Below are 19,074 nucleotides of genomic sequence, written 5' to 3'. Positions count from 1 at the left end.
CTTAATTATGCCTATGTAATAAAGTTGGAATATAGAGAAAGATAAATATGATAATCCTAATCATCTAAAAAACAAAACCAAAGTGATATTGTTGGCACTCATAATTAAATATTGTTTTAATTATTATTGTTTGCTTTTAATTTTTTCTAAAGTCTAATTAAAATAATTTAGTGACATATTTACAACCTGTAAATTTGTGGTTTATATAATTGATTATTTATATACATAGTTTAACCATGAACTCTCCAAAGATTCATCGAGATTTAAATTACTATTTAAGTTTTGTTGGCTTATTCTTGATCGTATATAGTTTGGTTCGTCTTTGTCTTGGTGGTTTAAACCAAAACCGATATAAAATTTTCCATGTTTACGAAATCAAGAGATCAGCTGGATAGTTAATTTTCGAAAAACCTAGGTTTTTGGTTTTACTTTTCATCGATTTTATGAACACCCTTAATTGTGAGCTAATTCCATGATATATATATATATATATATATATATATATATATATATATATATATATATATATATATATATATATATATATATATATATATATATATATATATATATATATATATATATATATATAAGTTAATTAAGAAAAAGCTCAACACCAGTTAAAGTTTAACCATGATCATAAAAACAATAGCACATTCAATTACTAATCAATGGATCAAACGTGGTCCACCCTTAACATCATATTCTAAAAGATGACCAAATTTGCTCCACGTTTTTCAGGAAAGCATATGATCAGAAACTCCCTAAGCCTTCTTAATTCACCAACGCAGTTAGCTATGACTTTGAGATCATTATCAAGCCATTGTTATGCTTCATTGTGCCCTAGCTAGCTAGTTTCATCTCCATCGTTACAATATATATTTATGATCAAATCACTTGCAATTATTCAAGTGGATATATAGGCCTAGCTGATCGAACCTTACGACTTGACATTAATTATGGAGCTTGCCAAACACCTCCACCTCCATCAGTAACGTATGACAAACACGACAATGGAACCAGGCACAATCCTCGGCTTCTTAGATCTCTTTTTGCCTCTTCGTTTCCATCCTCCATTAATGAAACCTGATCATTACATGCATATACCATTGTAATTTGTGTTAGTTTTTTTTATATATTCATATATTTTCCCAGTTAAATGTTAGTTTGTAATCTTTGTTATCATAAGTAACGAACATATACAAAATATTAAGCCAATATATGGAATACAATATATCAGTTTAAATTTTAATTAGTTCTTTTTTTGGCCTAATTAACATATTTCCTTTAAAAGAATTCCCATATGTAATAAATCAAACAAATGCAATTTCTTACGTACCCCTGATGTCGGTAATCTGTTGGACTTTTGTGTTGACTTCATGTATGGCACGCTTAACGTCTGCAAATTATCACTTATATTTAGACGTAAAGAACTCATGATAATTCAAGTATGACTAATTAATTAAACACATTTTTTTTACTCAATATTAATCAAAAGTTACAAAAAAAATCGAGAACCACACATATATAAAGTAGCGATATTCCGTTTCAAACCAAAACATTATCGTGTTTTCTCAAATACGAACTTATTCAAACTCCTCCGTTAATTCCTCATTTGTGTCTCAACATATATAGAGAGATTAATTGACAAGACCATGACACGACACCACTAAACAATTCATTTTAACGGCTTTTTAACACGAAACTATCATCATATATATATAGAACAGTATATATATATATATATTTTTAAAACAACAGTATACGTGGCCAATTAAGGAAATGAGAATGCATAACAAAAGTCTCACATTATGGACTTCCCATTTCTTTATTAATTAACATTGTAATATAATTTACATCCTATGAGACTATATATATAATATAACATGGAGATAATAAATAAATATTATTTGTGGAACCCAAGAAGAATGTTTTGAAGAAATGGAAGTAGGGATGAGAGTACCTCGACTTGGTTTTGTAAGAATTTGATATATCCAATAGCCTCCATTAGCACCGAAGCTGTGTCTGTCTGCAAATATTCTCCAAATTACACTTTATTTTATTATTTATTATTCATATAGCATGGGTCAGAAACGCACTTCTGATCAAAATGATTAATAAATACATTTTAAAACTAATTAAGCACATTTTTAAACTTGGAGTGGGGCACTGAGATTCATAAACTGTACTCCTCTCTCTCTCTCTCTCTCTCTCTCTCTCTCTCTCTCTCTCTCTCTCTCTCTCTCTCTCTCTCTCTCTCTCTCTCTCTCTCTCTCTCTCTCTCTAAGTAAAGGAAAAAGGATTTAATTTGTTGTTATGTATAAAGAATTTAAATGCATATATAAAAAAGAAATAACTTAGTCTTGAAGTTTATTATAGTTAGTTTTAACATAAATTACTGCAGAATGAAATAAGAAAGCTAACTTTTAAGTGATGGGAGAAGACAGAAAACACTACCTTCCCAAAAGGTGCCACCATCTGCTGAAGGGCTGCAATTCTGTCTCCTAATTTCTCTTTTCTAACCTGGTTCGAACACAGTTTATATTCCAACTCAGATCACCAAAAATCACACACACACACACACAAAAGCAAATTTGTTTTTCGCTGTTCAAAAAACAGTACATTAGAAGCTGTCTGATATCAAAGCTAGGATAAATAGAAGACCAAATCACGAAAGAAAAAGGGAAAAAACCGAGTTTTCTATTTTGGGAATTTTGATAGCAACTTTACTTGTCCTACATAGATTTTAGTTTCTATCACCAAAATGTGTAGTTTCCTTGTAATTTTAATTATATATATGTATTTGCATCATATATATATGCGTAGAATTGAAAAACTGGATCGTGAGATTCAGAAGTGAATTCGATCTCATGATGGAAGTTATATATACTCCATAGAAGAAAAAGAGAGAGGTTTCTAAATATGGAATGTGTGTATAATTACCTTAAAAGGTGCGCAAGAGGCACGCGGCTCCATTTTTGATTTCTTTGGTAGTGTGGATTGAGGAGGCTTTGTGTCGATGTAATTGGTAGCTGGTCTCTTTGCTTCTGTACAAACTGTAGTACTTGTGTTGAAGGCTGATGATATCTGAAACAAAGTTTAAACAGCTGAAGCTATACAGTTTTGTTTCAACTTTTGAATCATCATAAATCTTGTCAAACAGTCTATATATGTCTAAACTAAAGACTGCATTTTCGCCTGAATCAAAGTAAAGAAATGAAGATGATGTATAAAGCTGAAGGTATCATTTGAGGAGGAAAGAAAAGAAAAGGCAACTTTTACTTGTTTTAGGACAAAAAATTTCCGAAAAAAGTGGGAAATGTTACAAAAAAAAGTAGGGAAGATAAAGTCTTCGATGTCTAGCATTTCCTAGAAAAGACTTGACATTATTGTTTTAGAATCTGGAAAACCATATCTTAGACTGAAAATTTTATTGGATATAGAGGTTCAAATTCTTGAAACTGTTTTATTTGGGAAATAAATTTCGTTCATTAATGTCAAAAAGTTAAAAGAAATGAAAAGAAACTAAATGCGAGTGTTAGAAAACATAAAAACGAAAAATTTAGCATAACAAAATAATATTATTTAAAGCGAATTAAAAACCCATATATAAAGACATGAAATTTAATTAAACTGATAATCTTTAGGTTAAAACCTAGAAAAATCATTTTTCAAAAGGCTTGGAAAATCACAATAAATGATTTAATTTAAACAAATAATTATTAATCTCTATGTTAACCTAAACAAATAATTTTTTCAAAAAAACTCAAGAAAACCATACATAAAAACATGATAATGAAGAGATTTAAACTGATAATTAATCTCTAGGTTAACCTAATTAATTAAAGATTTTTTTTTCAAAAAGATTCCAAAAAACACTTATAATTAAAGACATGATAATTAAGAAGGAGATTTACATCAATATAATCTCTAGGTTATGAAGCCTAGGATCTCTATTCTCTTCTCCTTTTCTTTTTTTGTTTTAATATTAAAAAAAAAATAGATTGAATGAATGAGACAATTAAGATAAAGAGAAAAGAAACTCACTTTACTAGGGCAAATTGCTGGCCTATGAGGTTGATGCATCTGATCAAGCCCATATGACAAACAAGTGTCTTTGAAAAAGCTTCCAAGTTGATGAGGATTGAATGAAGAAGGATGACTAAAGCTCCCATTAAATCTTGGCGAACCAAACAGATCCAAAGCAGGCAAGTTCATATCAAAAGAATTCGCTGGCGATTGATTCAAATTTGAAATATTTATCGTCGGAAAAATCTGGCTAAAACTCCCTCTTGATGAACTTCGACTCGAACCATTTTGGTAATCATAATTACTCTCTATTTGACACCCATTCGAGAATGTTCTAAACAACACATCAGGCTTTAGCTGCATATCTTCGATACTCGATGTTGGGCTACTGTTTATGATCATTTCTGTAAATTTTGGATATGATTCTGCGCCTGAGAATTCATCTTTGGTTCTTCCAAGACGACGCAATTCATGGGTCATGAAGCTTTCAATCGGATTATTAATGCTTGTCACATTGCTATTGTTGTTGGTATTCCATGGTAATCCCAACTCATGTATCATAGGAGTAGTGCCCAGGTGTTGCTTTTGATCTCTTGAGTTTGTATCATTGCTCGTATTGTTCCTATTTCAAAAGTACATTTGGAATTGTGTCAAAACCCTAAAAAGAAATTGCTGAAGTTACATTATAATGAACAAGTTTATAAAAAAGTTTAAAACTTGCGATATATTGGTGAATGATTTCTTAAAAAAACAAACCTAAGTTTCCAAATATAGAAACCAATGTATAGATAGAGAGTGGGGAACACTTACAAAATGGGATTTTGGGACCATGAAACTCCATAGCAAGAAGAATCCGATAGAGGCTGATGATCGTGATGTTGTTGGTGGAAATTTGAAGACTCCATAAGTCTATATGAATGAAAGATTATAATATATATATTGTTGCCGGAGATACCCTAAACACCTTTTCTTAAATAAAAATTATAACATAAAAGAATTGGAAAGAGCAAAGGGAAAAGGGTGGAGGGATCTTGAAAATCCCAAGAAATTAACTAAGCTTTGTGATCTTAAACTAAGATGGTGGAGAGAGCGAAAGCAAAGTTTACTTATAAAGAATCTCTACATGATCACCCGGTTTAAATTCAAAGATTGAAGCGACACCATATAAAATACTATACAACACATGTAAAGATCAACACATACCTCTCTGTCTTTGTGTGTGTGTGCGTGTGTGTGTGGTTTTAGTTATGCTTTTTCATAGTATCTGCTGCACTCTTCACTCTTTTAAAGTCCCTTCTTTAAAGCAACCCTTGAAAAAAGGAAAGCAAGAAAAAAAAAAAGAAATATACCCTCCAGCTTCAGAGACACCTCTCTTTTCACTGAAACTTTTTTGCACCTTCACCAACATATATTATAAAGAAATACTGAATAACCACATATATAATAATCTCTTCTAATGGTGGAGAGAGGGGGGATGACAGGGTCAGGAAAACTAAGCTGCAATTACAGGGTTATGATTAGGGTTGCTCCTACATCATATACATAATACATCATAATAATGATAAATCTGTTGTTTTGCCTTTGATCCCAAGGCTTTCAAGAAAAGTCTGAACCCCAGCCAAAAATCATGATGGTTTCAAACCCATGCTCTCTCAACATACCCACATGTGTGTAGGCCTATATATGCGTTTCCGTATATGTGGATAGTGATCTACACCCATCAAGGCAAAGGGTACTTTTCAGTCAACTATATATTCTAGCTATTAAGTAGTTATCTGAAATTAAATCGGTCGAACTTAACTTCTTTTAAGACTATAGAATACCTCTCTATATCCTACCTTGTATAGACCCATGTTGAAACGAATTGAAACAAGCCGTTGATTACACCATTTAACGGTTGTAAATTGGTTGATGGAAACATACTCTTAGTCAATAGATAATTTGGTAGGGTTTCGATTTAAAATAGTAGAGTGTCTAAAGGATAGGCATTCACTCCCAAACTTCAATATCATATGACTATTCCCTTTTGTGGTCCTTCTTTCATTGATATTGAAGTCACCCTCAATGTTTTTCACTCGTCAAGAGTGATAAAAATTACATTTAACATTACTTAATTTTAACATTATGGCCAGCATGACATGAAATTACCAAGAAAAATTAAACGTGAAGATGTAACGGATCTATACAAACCAACATGTGTGTGTATATATATATATATATATATATATATATATATATATATATATATATATATATATATATATATATATATATATATATATATATGATTTTCATAATTAAATGATATCTATACATATAATTTTTTTTTTATGAAAACTAATTAAATTCGCCATTAATGTCAATTACAATAACATTTTTTTTCGGAATGAATTCGTATCTTGAAGATTGAGAGAATATTCTAACAGAATAAGAGTGTATTCTAGTAGAATATGCATTCGTTATTCATATTCTGTGCAGCTTTATTTTATTTTAATTGATTGGATTCTGAAACAAAACACAAACTATACATAAAAATCTAGATACGAATTTATTCTGAAAGAATGTTATTATTGACGTTAATGACAAATTTAATTAGTTTTTATAAAAAGAGAATTATAATTATGGATATCATATAATATACATACAATTATGGAAATCATTTAATATTGTTGTCCCGACCCAGGATGTCGTGAACTGGGCATCTCCTCCCGGTTGTGAACCTGTAGCGCTATCTATCACCTACCTTGATGTCCCGGTAGGATTTAATATGAATCGTATCGTCTCGTGGAACCCTATAATGGATAAACTGAGGTCAAAACTTTCAATTTGGAAGGCTAAAACCCTCAGTTTCGGTGGAAGAATTACTTTTGTCAAAGTTGTACTTAGAAGACTACCCACATTCTTCTTGTCCATATTTGGATCTCCGATTGGAGTCATTAATTCATTGGAAAAAATACATAGACAATTCATTTAGGGATGTCCTACTTGCAAAAATAGTATACATTGGGTGGCATGGAAAAAGGTTACGCCTGCAAAATCGGTTGGAGGATTGGGTATTAGATCCATTAGATCTTTAAACTTGGTGTTGCTAACCAAGTGGATGTGGCGATTGAAAAACGAACCCAACTCCTTATGGGTCTTGATTATCAATGGATTACATAAAATGGTGGGAGAGAATAATCAATTTTGCTCAAAATATCTCTGGAGTAGTGAATGGAAAAATATTGTAAAAAGCAGGAAAATGTTAGAGAAGATTAATATTATGAGGAAACTAATGACACATGGGTATGTTCATTCGTTAAAGACAGACAGTTCTGCGTGGCTGCCCTCCATGATAGAATTGAAATAGCATCCTTGCCAGTATGCGATGGGAATTTCCCATGGCTTAAATTGGTTCCACTAAAAGTTTTGGGCATTGTTTGGAGAGCGAAACAAAATCGAATTTCCTCAGCGGGAACACTAAAAAATAGAGGAGTTGCAATGGTTTCAACTGTGTGTGATGTATGTAAATTGACAGAAGAAACAGGTGACCATATCCTTGCCTCGTGCACATTGGTGAGGGAAGTAATACATACGATTCTTCAATGGTGTGGATTACCGGAGACTGAATTCCAATCAGTTTTGAGCATCATTGATTACATATCCAAATGCGGTAACTGTCCCAAGAAGAAGAATATTAACATCAATATTATTCGGGGCCATATGTAGTTTATGGAAAGCCCGACATGAAAGAATCTTTAAGAAAACTGAAGCGAATTCGGAGAGGATAGTGGTTGCTGTGAAATCCTTAACATATGTTTGGGTTAAGCATAAAGGAGGTAATGATAGAATAGGTTGGAGTTCATGGAACTGATCCCTTCTTCTCTGTAATTGAATCATTGTAAACTCTCATCCCTACTAGCTACTTGCTAGTGTGGTGAATTTTATTAATATATTATATATTGTCGGTTCAATTTTTTTTTAATATTTATCTTTATTTAATTTACTAAATTCATATTGGTGCAATCTAGTATACAATAAGCAATGTTTTAAACACCGGTTTGAACCGGCCGGTCGAACCGGTTGGACCGAGAACCGGGAGAGGGAGCGGTTCAACTATCACCGGTTTTACATTGATTTCTGAACCGGAATGAACCGAACGGTTTTTAGAAAAATCTGGTTGAACCAATCAAAGTAAACTGGTTGAACCGGTTAAACCGAATAAAAACACATGAAAAAAGAACAATTTACATAATCAATTTTGGTGATTTTTTTCAAATGTATTTAGTTTTCTCTAAATAAACACATACGGTAAATGTTATAAATTCTTTTGATGTGTTTGTATTCATCAAAAACTATATTTTGTTTCGGTATTATACTTTATTTTCTTTTTGACGTATATAGATTGGTGTAAAACAGTAAAACTTATGGTTATGTGTTATTTTAATATATTTAGATTCATCTACAACATATTTTTATGTGTATTTTTAATGTTTGAACTTGTAAATATCAAATTCATAATTTCTATATATATATATATATATATATATATATATATATATATATATATATATATATATATATATATATATATATATATATATATATATATATATATATATATATATATGTGTGTGTAGGAAAATAGAAAAAAAACATTAAAAATATAGAAACCGGTTCACCCGGTAGTTGAACCGGGAACCGATCACCATACCGGTTCAATTAAAAACCGGTTTTTAAAACATTGACAATAAATGTAACAAACACATTAACCTACCCTCTCTCTCTCTCTCTCTCTCTCTCTATATATATATATATATATATATATATATATATATATATATATATATATTAGTTTATTAAATATTTATAATAAAAATTCATAATTATTAATCAATTGTTTTAAATAAATTATTACTTAAGAGATATACAAAAATTTTAAAGTTTTTTAAAACTTCAACTTTAACATATAATTACAAAAAATAAATGTTTTTATAAAAGTTTAAAATCTATTATTTAAAACATTAACGTTATTAGTTGTGATAATGATTTGCCTAATATATCTTCCTGACATGTGACATAATATTGATGAGGAATCATATTAGAGTAACACATGACGAAAGAAAATTAAAACTATTTTTTTATTAGTATATATATATATATATATATATATATATATATATATATATATATATATATATATATATATATATATCCTCTCTAATAAATGAAGGTTTTTTTACCACATGTCAATCTCTAATGAGTTTTGATACTTGTCATTTTATGCTATTTTTTAAATAAATAATATCCGCATGTTAATTTATTGTTTTTTTCAATTTTTTAAATTAAAAACCCACATAATCTTATATTTATATATTTAAAGTATTAAATATTATAATAAATTGCAATTAATACGTTTCTTAATTCCTTATTTTAAAATTTTATTTTACAAATTACTTATTATTTACATTTTATAATCAACCCGTATAATATACGGGTTTTACATCTTTTATATATATATATATATATATATATATATATATATATATATATATATATATATATATATATATATATATATATATATATATATATATATATATATATATAAACACATACATACATAGTACATATATATGTGTACATATACAATATAAAAAAAAAAAACAAGGTTGATATAACACCACAGTTTAGCAACAAATATATGATGGAAAAAATTTAGATCTAATAGGTTGGTGGCCAATTTTAGAGAAGGAACCTGCGACTACATGTTACTCTCGCCATATTTGAAAAAAAAGTTTAAACAACCAAATTTTATAACGTCGAGATAAGTTCCACGACGAATTAGAAACATAGTTCCTTGCAATATGTTAGTGACTTGTTTAATTCCGGATTAGCGATGGACTTTATGTTGTTAAGATGATCGCTAGTTTAACTATTTTTAAAGCTTCTTTTATACAACCATAGAATATCCGGATTTCTCTATACCGACATAAATCTAATTTAAAAAAAAAAGAAGAAAAAAAAAAAAAAAAAAAAAAAAAAAAAAGAGACTCAACCTTCATTGTCAACCGGAACAAAAAATATATTTTTAGAAACATAAATTTACAAAACACCAATATCTATCCTAATAAATAAATATCAATTCGGTTAAATGTTGTTTTTTCATTCAATTGATTAAATGTCATTTTATCATAATTTTGAGATAATTATTTTCCATTTGTCATTTATTTTATTTTTTCATTTTCCAATATATCATTAATTTAGTTTACATGTACCATGATGACTATATTAATTTCAAATTTCAAATTTTTATTTCAAATATTTACAGTTTAAACCTTCATATTAAACATTTTGTTATCATTAACCCTTTAGTACACAAGTCTAACAATTAAATACACAAGTTTAGTTTATTTTTTTCGCATGTTTTTTTTCCTCATAGTTTTCACTTATTTCAAATTTCAAATTCAAAAAAAGTTCATGTTTAATACTTCATATTTAACATTTTGTTTTAATCAACCCACATGGTATACAGATCTCACAACTAATATACAAATATACAATTGTTGTGATACGTCGGAGATGGTAGGATTAAGATCAAGGGTGGGTGTTGATCTGGTTCCTTCTTCTGATATCACAGTATATAGAAAAGAGATAATCGTTAGACAATGTCCGGGAGTGGTTTCCAGGACGAAGCTCTGACGATCAAGTTAGAATTGTTTTCGAGAGAAGATAGAGAATGACTGAGAGATGAAGAGTCCAATCCCTTCTCCATGGGGAAGAAGGGTTCTTTTATACCTGATCGAGAGACATGTTCCTCCTAACTGATTCTATTGAGCCTTCCCTCGTGATACGTGACGTGGCGGATCTGTATTGAAGGATCCTTCATCATGTCTTTCTATCTTGTTCCCCCATTAGCTAGAGGGGAATCTTCGATATGATGATGATCGTGGCTGTCGTCAGATAGGCAAGTGGAGTTCTTTGATTGGCTCCACGTTTTCCGGGGTATTTCTCCTGGGGAGAAGATGATAAGGTGCAGTTTTGCCCCTTAACCGCCATACCAGTGAGTCCATGCAGGCGGAGGCCTGACCTTGGCCTAAGACTAGGCATGACCAAACTCTAACTAGGCCAAGCTTGGCGCTAGTTTGACTTTTCTTCTTTAATGTTTCTCCTGAGGGATACTTTAACAACAATAATCTGGAAACATAAAATTACTAAGATGCAGGGTTTGAAAAGTTGAAAGAGTGCAGGTTGGCCCAGTAGGATATTATGTTCTGCCGGATAGTTAACAACCTAGAACTCGAGTACTCTCGTTATTTGTTCTGACCCATCATGAATGACTATTGTGGGAGCATGATTGTGCCTGCTGGCCAGATGTCATGACTAGTAAACCCAACTAGCGGGCCTCAGTGGTGGTTGGAGGTACTTTTTCCACTCAATTGGCAATCGCCGATGGCAATGCTCATAGATTACATAGACCATGCTTCCATTATCAACGTATACATGCTTAACATGTTTTTGACTAATGAACCCTATGATGTGTAATGGGTCGTTCGGATCCCAATGCTCTAGTCTGGGATCACTCGTTGAAAAGGCTATGTTAAGCATGTTTTGATTATATACGGTCACACTTGCTTTTTGGCCTTAAGAATTGCTTCATGGGCGAGGCCCAATGATGGTTAGTATCTCTAGCCTTTTATCATGGCCCTTTCCTCTGTCTTTTTGATTTCTAGGTTGATGTTGGTCTTCATCAAATTTTGTTCAAATCTCTTTTGCGAGCCAACTATGTTTCCAACCAGATGCTTCTCATATATCTCCCTTTTCAACACCGTGCATTCGGTGGTGTCATGATTTTTGCTCTTGTGGTACTCGCAGAACTTGGCCTTATCTTTGCTCTCCTTTGATGGAGTTTTGCTAATTGCATGACCATTCCTATTGTCATCTTTCTTGAACGACCTATACCTCCTTGACATGTGCCTAGTAGAGTGGAGATTGTGTTTCTGTTGGTTACCTTCTTGCCTCTCTTGTTGAGTTGAACTTTGTCGGGACGCCACCTCCTCCTGTTTTATGTACGCGTTGGCTACGACTTTGAGATTGGCTTCCTTTCACTCTTTTCCTTCAATCCGTCTCTGGTATTTTTCCACTTGGAACTTGAGCTTGTCCCTGGATGTGGGGACTGTCCCTTGCATCTTCTTAGATACGGGCCCCAGAAGCAGACCTTGAGTGAAGATGTCCGTCACCAGGAACTCTTCATGTCTTGGGACATTCAAGTTAACTAACATGAATCGATCATAGTAGGCACAAATCGACTCTCCTTCTCTTTGCTTACACACCATCACAAAGTTGGCGTCCCCTTTTCCTTTCCTCAACTACATGAAGTTGTTGAGGAAAAGGTACTTCAGTTGCTCAAAATTCGAAATACTACTTAGTCTCAGAGGCTTGAACCATTTTCCTACATTTCCTATTAGGGTGCAGGGAAAATAGGTGCATGTGAAGAGACGATCCATCTTAAGAGATGTCATCGTCCACTCGTAGTTGTCGATATGGTCATCTGGGTTCTAAGTGTCGTCGTATTTCAGCATGTTCGGTATCATCACAGTGTATGGGATCCCGTATTATTATAGTTCATGGCTGAAATTAGAGCTTGCACTTTACATAAGGTTTTCCATATATGAGTACGGCATACAACCATAAGCCATATGCTGTTGCACCTGGTAGGGGTTCATGTACATTTGGTTGTACATGGCTACCGGTGAGATGTACGGTTGATATTGTTGAAATTTTGGTTGTGACCCAAACTGCTGAAACGCAGACAGGTTGAATGGCTGAGCAATCGCCATGAAAGGGGTGAATTCTGGTGCTGATGAGAAATAGACGCCAGGTTCGTAGGAGCTGGATACCTGGTTAATCGAGGTCTGCACGCTTATGACATACGGCTTAGACACTTCTGGGATTGGACCTTGAGCTTGTTGTACGAATGGGTTGAACACCGGTGGTTGCTGTATGAACAACAGCATGTGGGGCATGCCTGCCATGGTGGCGTGTGGGTAGATCACCAATGAATGTTGTGATAGCGGTTGAATATTATGAGGGATCCCGGTTCCGGTGCCCGAACTGTGTGGAAACGATTGTTGCTGAGAAACATGTATATCTGTTTGCTGTGTTGCGACAATCTGTGGAGCTGTGGTTACGACTGCTGCTTACTGAGATATGTTAACTGTTAGACGCTATAGACTGGCTATGTAGGTTACCACCGTTTTAGCTGCAGAGCTGGATGGTGTCTGTGAGAATGACGTGCGATTTGAAGCATGCTCTTCCTGGATGGAAACTTACCCTCCATCGAATGACTACATTGGACGTACTGGGCTTTTATCTGCTTCCCCCGACATCACTGGAATTTCTCATGCCATATTTTCTCTTTGGTTTTTGTTCATGGATGTATTGTTCTGGAGATACGTCCAGATGGCGCCAAATGTTGTGATAAGTCAAAGATGGAAGGATTGATATCAAGGGTGGGTGTTGAGCTGGTTCCTTCTCCTGATATCTCAGTAAACAGAAAAGAGATAATCATTAGACAACGTTCGAGAGTGGTTCCCAGGACGAAGCTCCGACGATCAAGTTAGAATTGTTTTCGAGAGAAGATAGAGAATGATTGAGAGATAAAAAGTCCAATCCCCTTCTCTGTGGGGAAGAAAGGTTCTTTTATACACGATCGAGAGGCACGTGCCTCCTAACTGATTCTATTGAGCCTTCCCTCATGAGACGTGACGTGGCGGATTCGTATTCAAGGATCCTCCATCACGTCTTCCTATCTTGTTCCCCCATTGGCTAGAGGCAAATCTTCGATATGATGATTGTGGCTGTCGTCAGATAGGCAAGTGGAGTTCTCTGATTAGCTCCATGTTTTCCAGAGTATTTTTCCTAGGGAGAAGAGGATAAGGCGCAGTTCTTCCCCTTAACTACCATACCAGTGAGTCCATGCAGGCGGAGGCCCGACCTTGGCCTCAGACTAGGCATGACCTGACTCTAAGTAGCCCAAGCTTGGCGCTAGTTTGACTTTTCTTCTTGAATGTTTTTCCTAAGGGATACGTTAACAACAATAATCTGGAAACATAAAATTAGTAAGATGCATCGACATCGAATAGTGGTCGTAATGATGAATTACCTCATAAGATTTATTCACCATTGCAAGAGATATGCTTTAGACTCTTCACGTTCTTTCCGTTGGTGATCTTTTATTTTTCATATGTGCTCATTAAATATGAACTTCTATCTAGCTAACATTGGGCCTACAAAATGGAAAATCAATAATAGATAAACACATGGTTTCCTAATTATGTGAAACCGATTAAAAAATCAAAAATATTTGTGGCGGGTAGGAGTAGGTTGAACCATTTAAAACTGGTTGGTTTGTAAAAACACACGTTCAACCAGACCGGTTAAACGCCTTGAAAACTAGTAAGATCTGCCTACTTGACCCCTAAAGTCGAATTTTTGCAAACAAAATAATTATTTTGCACAACATAGTCTGTTTTCTTATTAAAATCTCATTTATAACAATCATTTCCCACAACTAACAATGTGGGAGGAATTGTGTTGCTTTTCAAACTTCTATATAACCCTTCACAATTTCGGTTTATGGCCTCAAACAACTAAATCTATTTCTTTTTATCTCTAATTGCATATTGTCATGATCGATTTTGCAATACTAATATATATATATATATATATATATATATATATATATATATATATATATATATATATATATATATATATATATATAATATCTTTGTACTTAAGAATCATAATAGGATGATATTACTAATAATATATGATCATATAGATTACACTAACAACAACTTGATACAATTGATTACTTATAAGAATTTGATTCTTGATAAATATTCATAACTTTTATAATTAATTAGGAATTATTTATTTTATAAAAATAATATTTTAAAATGGAAAGTGAAATAATATATCATATGTATGATTTACTAAGTCGTGTACATTCTTTCGGACTGTAAGGACTTTTGTCTTTTAGCTTAAAGGTTTAAAGTTAATATCTTATAAATGATTACAATATTTTTTTTTAAAAACTTCTGTCTTTTTTCTATTGTTAGGTTGAGATCTATTCAAAGAGATTGAGTGATAGCTTTGGTTATTATAATCAAAAGGATACTCCTTTTAGAGGCTTGTGTGGACAATATGATTAAGCATAAGTGATAGGAGCATGGCAGGTCTTAAAGGTTAAGTGTAACGACCCAAATTTTAATACATCTATTCTATGGGAAATATCAAAGTTTTCCTACATGTGCGGAAATCTAAACAAATTAAAACCTTTTACTTCATAGGAATAATCACAGGTTTACAATAAAACTCTTACATACAATTTGGAACAACAAGGAAATAGGATAATTACATCCTACTATCTATTTAACCCTTGTGCTCTTGTCCTTTCTTTTGGTACAACGACTGCTACAACCTGAACCTACAAAATATAAAACATCTATAACATTAGACACAATGTGTTTGGTGAGTTATTCTTCTTTCTTATCTTATCTTTCTTTCTTTCTCTTTCTCACACTCTATTATATTATCTCTACTATACTCTTTCTCTTAAACCTCTTAATATGCTCTGTCTCTTTCTCCATCTCTTCTCTTGCTTAGCCTCTTAACAGGCTATTCTCATACTCTTCTCTTTTTCTAACTCTGCCTCATTCTTTATCTCTTCGCTTTCTTTATTTTTAGCCTCTTAACAGGCTCTCCTCATCCTCTATACAAACTCTAACTCTTTCTCTATCCTTATCTCTAGTGCCTCATCACTCTGTGCTCATCTAGATCCAAAGGTCACAACTCATACTCTAAGGGAATAACATCCTACTTTCATTACTAGGCACGCTAACGCACTCTTAACTGTAAGGTCACACCTTATAATTTGATGAGTCAAACACTCTACACGCTAACTATTAGTGTCACCATCAGCACCAGCATGTAGATAGTTATCTTATGTAATCTTTGTATATTAGGTAATGATACAGATATGTATAAAATAGATACCAGATGCGATATCTTTGTGATGAAGATTAGTCCTTAGTATAAGATTAAATGTAATCCCTTCAATAAAGGGATATATTTATATAGATTATCATATATTCAACATTAGGGTGAAACCTTAATGTGTAGAACGTCTTGGTAACCGTCTTTGTGATAATCTGTTTTCTTGGTGAAAGCAAATCCTTTCTTGGTGAAAGCAAATCCTTTCTTGGTGAAAGACAATTTGGTGAATTCCTTGTGCTCTTTACTTTTTTTTGTTCTTTATTTGCTTAGTTTAGTTTGTTCTTGTTTACCATACTTGAAGTGTATCTGATCAATAAAAACCTTCAATTGGTATCAGAGCAGGTTTTTGATACACTCAAGTAATTATTTCGACCTCTTACAATCCAAAATCGACTACTTGGAACAAGATTCATCTGTTTGATGAACTCAACTTCACTGCCCGAAAGTCAAAGGCCATAGATGCTCTCAAGATCATGGAGTTTGACATGCTCGACATCATCAAAAAAGGACCTATCGCTGTTATGCATCAATCATCAAATGATGGTGCATCTGATAGTAAGCTAAAAAAGAAATATGTGCCGAGATACAACAAGGAAGAGAAAAGGGTGTCGAATCTCGATGTAAATGCGAGAGTTGCTACTAGAAACTCACTCCCTTATTCTTTCTATCATTTGGTTCAAAATTGCTCAATTGATCAAGAGATGATGATCACACTATCATCTAATTTTAAAAAGAAAAACCTCTTAGATGACGAAGGCTCAAAAGGTAAGTGTCTCATGGCCTAGATCATTGATTCTGACGCTGTCACATCAAATGACAACATTGACTCTCTTGATGTTGATCCTTCTCAAGCTGATACAAACCTTAAGGAATAGGACGCAACCTCAACGTATCAGGTAAAAAAGCTCATTAACTACTTTTTTGTCAATAACATCGAAAAAGATGACATGATTGATCACTTGCGTTTTGATTTGTATGTTTCAAACAAAGAAATATCTTCTCTCAGTTTTGAGTTAAAAAATCTTAAAGAAAAAAATCTCATTTTTCAAAAAATGTCTTTCTCTTTTAAAAAAGGAAAACATTTCTATCTTGCTGACCAACAATTTTCTCCATTCTGAAGAAGAAAAAGCTATTGATCATGCTAGAAATATTCAACTTATTTTAAAAAAACTAGGCTTCTTCTCACTGTAATGTCACAAGAATTACTAATGCTCATATTCCAAATCAATGTGAGAAAATTCTTGGAGGCAATATAGAAGGTGTTGTTTCCTTACCAAAAAGTGTTGAAACTAAACACAACTTCTATAACGCTGATTGATACTCATTGCTCTAATTGATACCCATTGCTTCACTGATTGATACTCATTGCTCCACTGATTGATACTCATTTCTTTAAGAATAGATTTGTGAGTTCTTATGTTATAAATAAAACTCTAATTGATACTCATTCGTCCACTGATTCTAGTGGAAACACCATATGTGTTTCTCAGTTATCTACTCTTGATCCTTCCCGCCAACCTCCTCATCATGAGTATGTTCTTACCCCCACTAAGATTTTGCTAAAATTTCCTATATGTAATGGTGAATTTCATTCGGTAAACAAAATTCTTAGCATATTTCATCAGTACTCTATTAGCAACTATGAACCTAAAGATAAATCAAAGTCTTCTATTTCAGATGACTCTTTAATGTCTCATGAGCCTTATGTCAAGTTATCATCTGAGCATACCATCGATGACACTATTTATTCCATAACTAAAACAAAAATTCTTAAACCAAATAATCAAATTTCTTCAAATACAACAGTTGAAAAGAAATCAAAATCAAATGTTAAAGGAAAGAATCTTGAAATCAAAGTTTGTTATTGATGTGGTGATGTTTGTCACAAAGTCAGCGAGTGTACTTTTGAAAAGAACTCCATTCATGCTGACAACATCATGAATCATAATGATAAGTGGATCAAAAAGGGAAACTCTTTGAACTGTCTCCCTAATGATTGTTATAATATTTTTTTCTTAAGTGACCAATTGCAATATGGCTCAGTGCATATTAACTGTATATTTTAGTTTCATGGTAAAGAACATATTTGGTATCTAGATAGTAGTTGCTCAAGACACATAACCGAATTTAAGTCCCTTTTGGAAGATTTCATAAAAAAGGATGGTTCTACTGTTATGTATGGATATAATGGCAAGGGAGCTACCAAGGGATATGGAACCATCAAGTGCACTTTTTTTTTTGTATTTAAGAACGTCTCTTACATGAAAGGTCTCCAACACAATCTCATTTCAATCAAAAAACTATGTGACGCTGATTATGAAGTTCACTTTAACAAGAGAGAAAGAAAGGTTGTTGATCAAAAAGAATGTTATCGTTCTTACTGCAAAATCGACAGAATGACATTTATGTATTAGATATGTTCTCTGCTGATAACTTTCTTTGTCGTTGCTTCTTCTGTCGTTTTGAGTCTCATCTAAATTGGTTGTGCCAAAAGAGGTTATCTCATTTGAATTTCAAGAACATATCAAAAGATTTAGGGAATCATCTTGTAAGAGGAATTCCTAAGATGCAATTTGTCAAAGATAAGTTATGCTTAACATGTAAAAAAGGAAAGAAAACCAAGACTTCCATCAAGCCAAAGTCTTGTTCTTCCATTATCAAACTACTTCATCTCCTTCACATGGATCTTTTTGGATTGGTCCCAATTAAGTCAAGAGCTGGGAATAAGTATACTCTCGTTATTATGGACGAGTTTTCAAGATATACTTGGTTGGTCTTTTTAGGAAAGAAGAGCCATGTAGCTGATGAAATCATTTCTCTCATTAAGTAATGGGAAGTTCTTTATGATCACAAAGTCAGGATTCAAGAAATTACATAGTGCTTATGGAACCGAGTTTAGAAACTCCTCCCTGGAAGACCTTTGCTAAAACTTTGGAATTTCCCATAATTTCTCTACTATTAGAATTCCACAACAAAATCGCATTGTTGAAAGAAGAAATGGAA

At 32.8% G+C, this 19,074-nt stretch overlaps 1 protein-coding gene across 3 annotated transcripts; it reads right to left on the bottom strand.

Annotated features, from left to right (window-relative positions):
* Positions 1 to 620: 620 nt before the first annotated feature.
* On the bottom strand, positions 621 to 5,986 carry LOC145052543 (basic helix-loop-helix (bHLH) DNA-binding superfamily protein). 3 transcript variants are annotated; one of them, XM_079000366.1, is made up of 9 exons: positions 5,868 to 5,985; positions 5,379 to 5,740; positions 4,840 to 4,938; positions 4,048 to 4,651; positions 2,944 to 3,087; positions 2,458 to 2,523; positions 1,964 to 2,029; positions 1,340 to 1,399; positions 621 to 1,086 (listed from the first exon to the last, which is right to left on the bottom strand). In XM_079000366.1, the coding sequence occupies exons 2-9, from the start codon at positions 5,435 to 5,437 to the stop codon at positions 958 to 960; spliced, it is 1,227 nt and encodes a 408-aa protein (XP_078856492.1). In that variant the 5' UTR covers positions 5,438 to 5,740; positions 5,868 to 5,985; the 3' UTR covers positions 621 to 957. The 3 variants fall into 3 exon arrangements, with proteins under 3 accessions (XP_078856492.1, XP_078856490.1, XP_078856493.1); XM_079000364.1 differs by lacking the exon at positions 5,379 to 5,740 and having other exon boundaries at positions 5,868 to 5,986; XM_079000367.1 differs by lacking the exon at positions 5,868 to 5,985 and having other exon boundaries at positions 5,233 to 5,794.
* Positions 5,987 to 19,074: the final 13,088 nt, after the last annotated feature.

This window comes from Lactuca serriola, chromosome 5, assembly GCF_051521515.1.
Source record: "Lactuca serriola cultivar US96UC23 chromosome 5, Lser_US96UC23_V15, whole genome shotgun sequence".
Lineage (NCBI taxonomy): Eukaryota > Viridiplantae > Streptophyta > Magnoliopsida > Asterales > Asteraceae > Lactuca > Lactuca serriola.
Note: the sequence above shows the minus strand (reverse complement) of the source record. Positions and strands in the feature narration are given on the sequence as shown.

What these genes read in the sequence shown, in the direction of transcription:
- LOC145052543 (XM_079000364.1), bottom strand. Translation starts at nt 5,950, where the DNA reads ATGTTTCCATCAACCAATTTACAACCGTTAAATGGTGTAATCAACGGC. An exon ending in TGGTCCCAAAATCCCATTTT is followed by an intron (nt 4,652 to 4,839) that starts GTAAGTGTTCCC and finishes CTTTTGAAATAG; the next exon opens with GAACAATACGAGCAATGATA. An exon ending in TGGTGGCACCTTTTGGGAAG is followed by an intron (nt 2,030 to 2,457) that starts GTAGTGTTTTCT and finishes GAATATTTGCAG; the next exon opens with ACAGACACAGCTTCGGTGCT.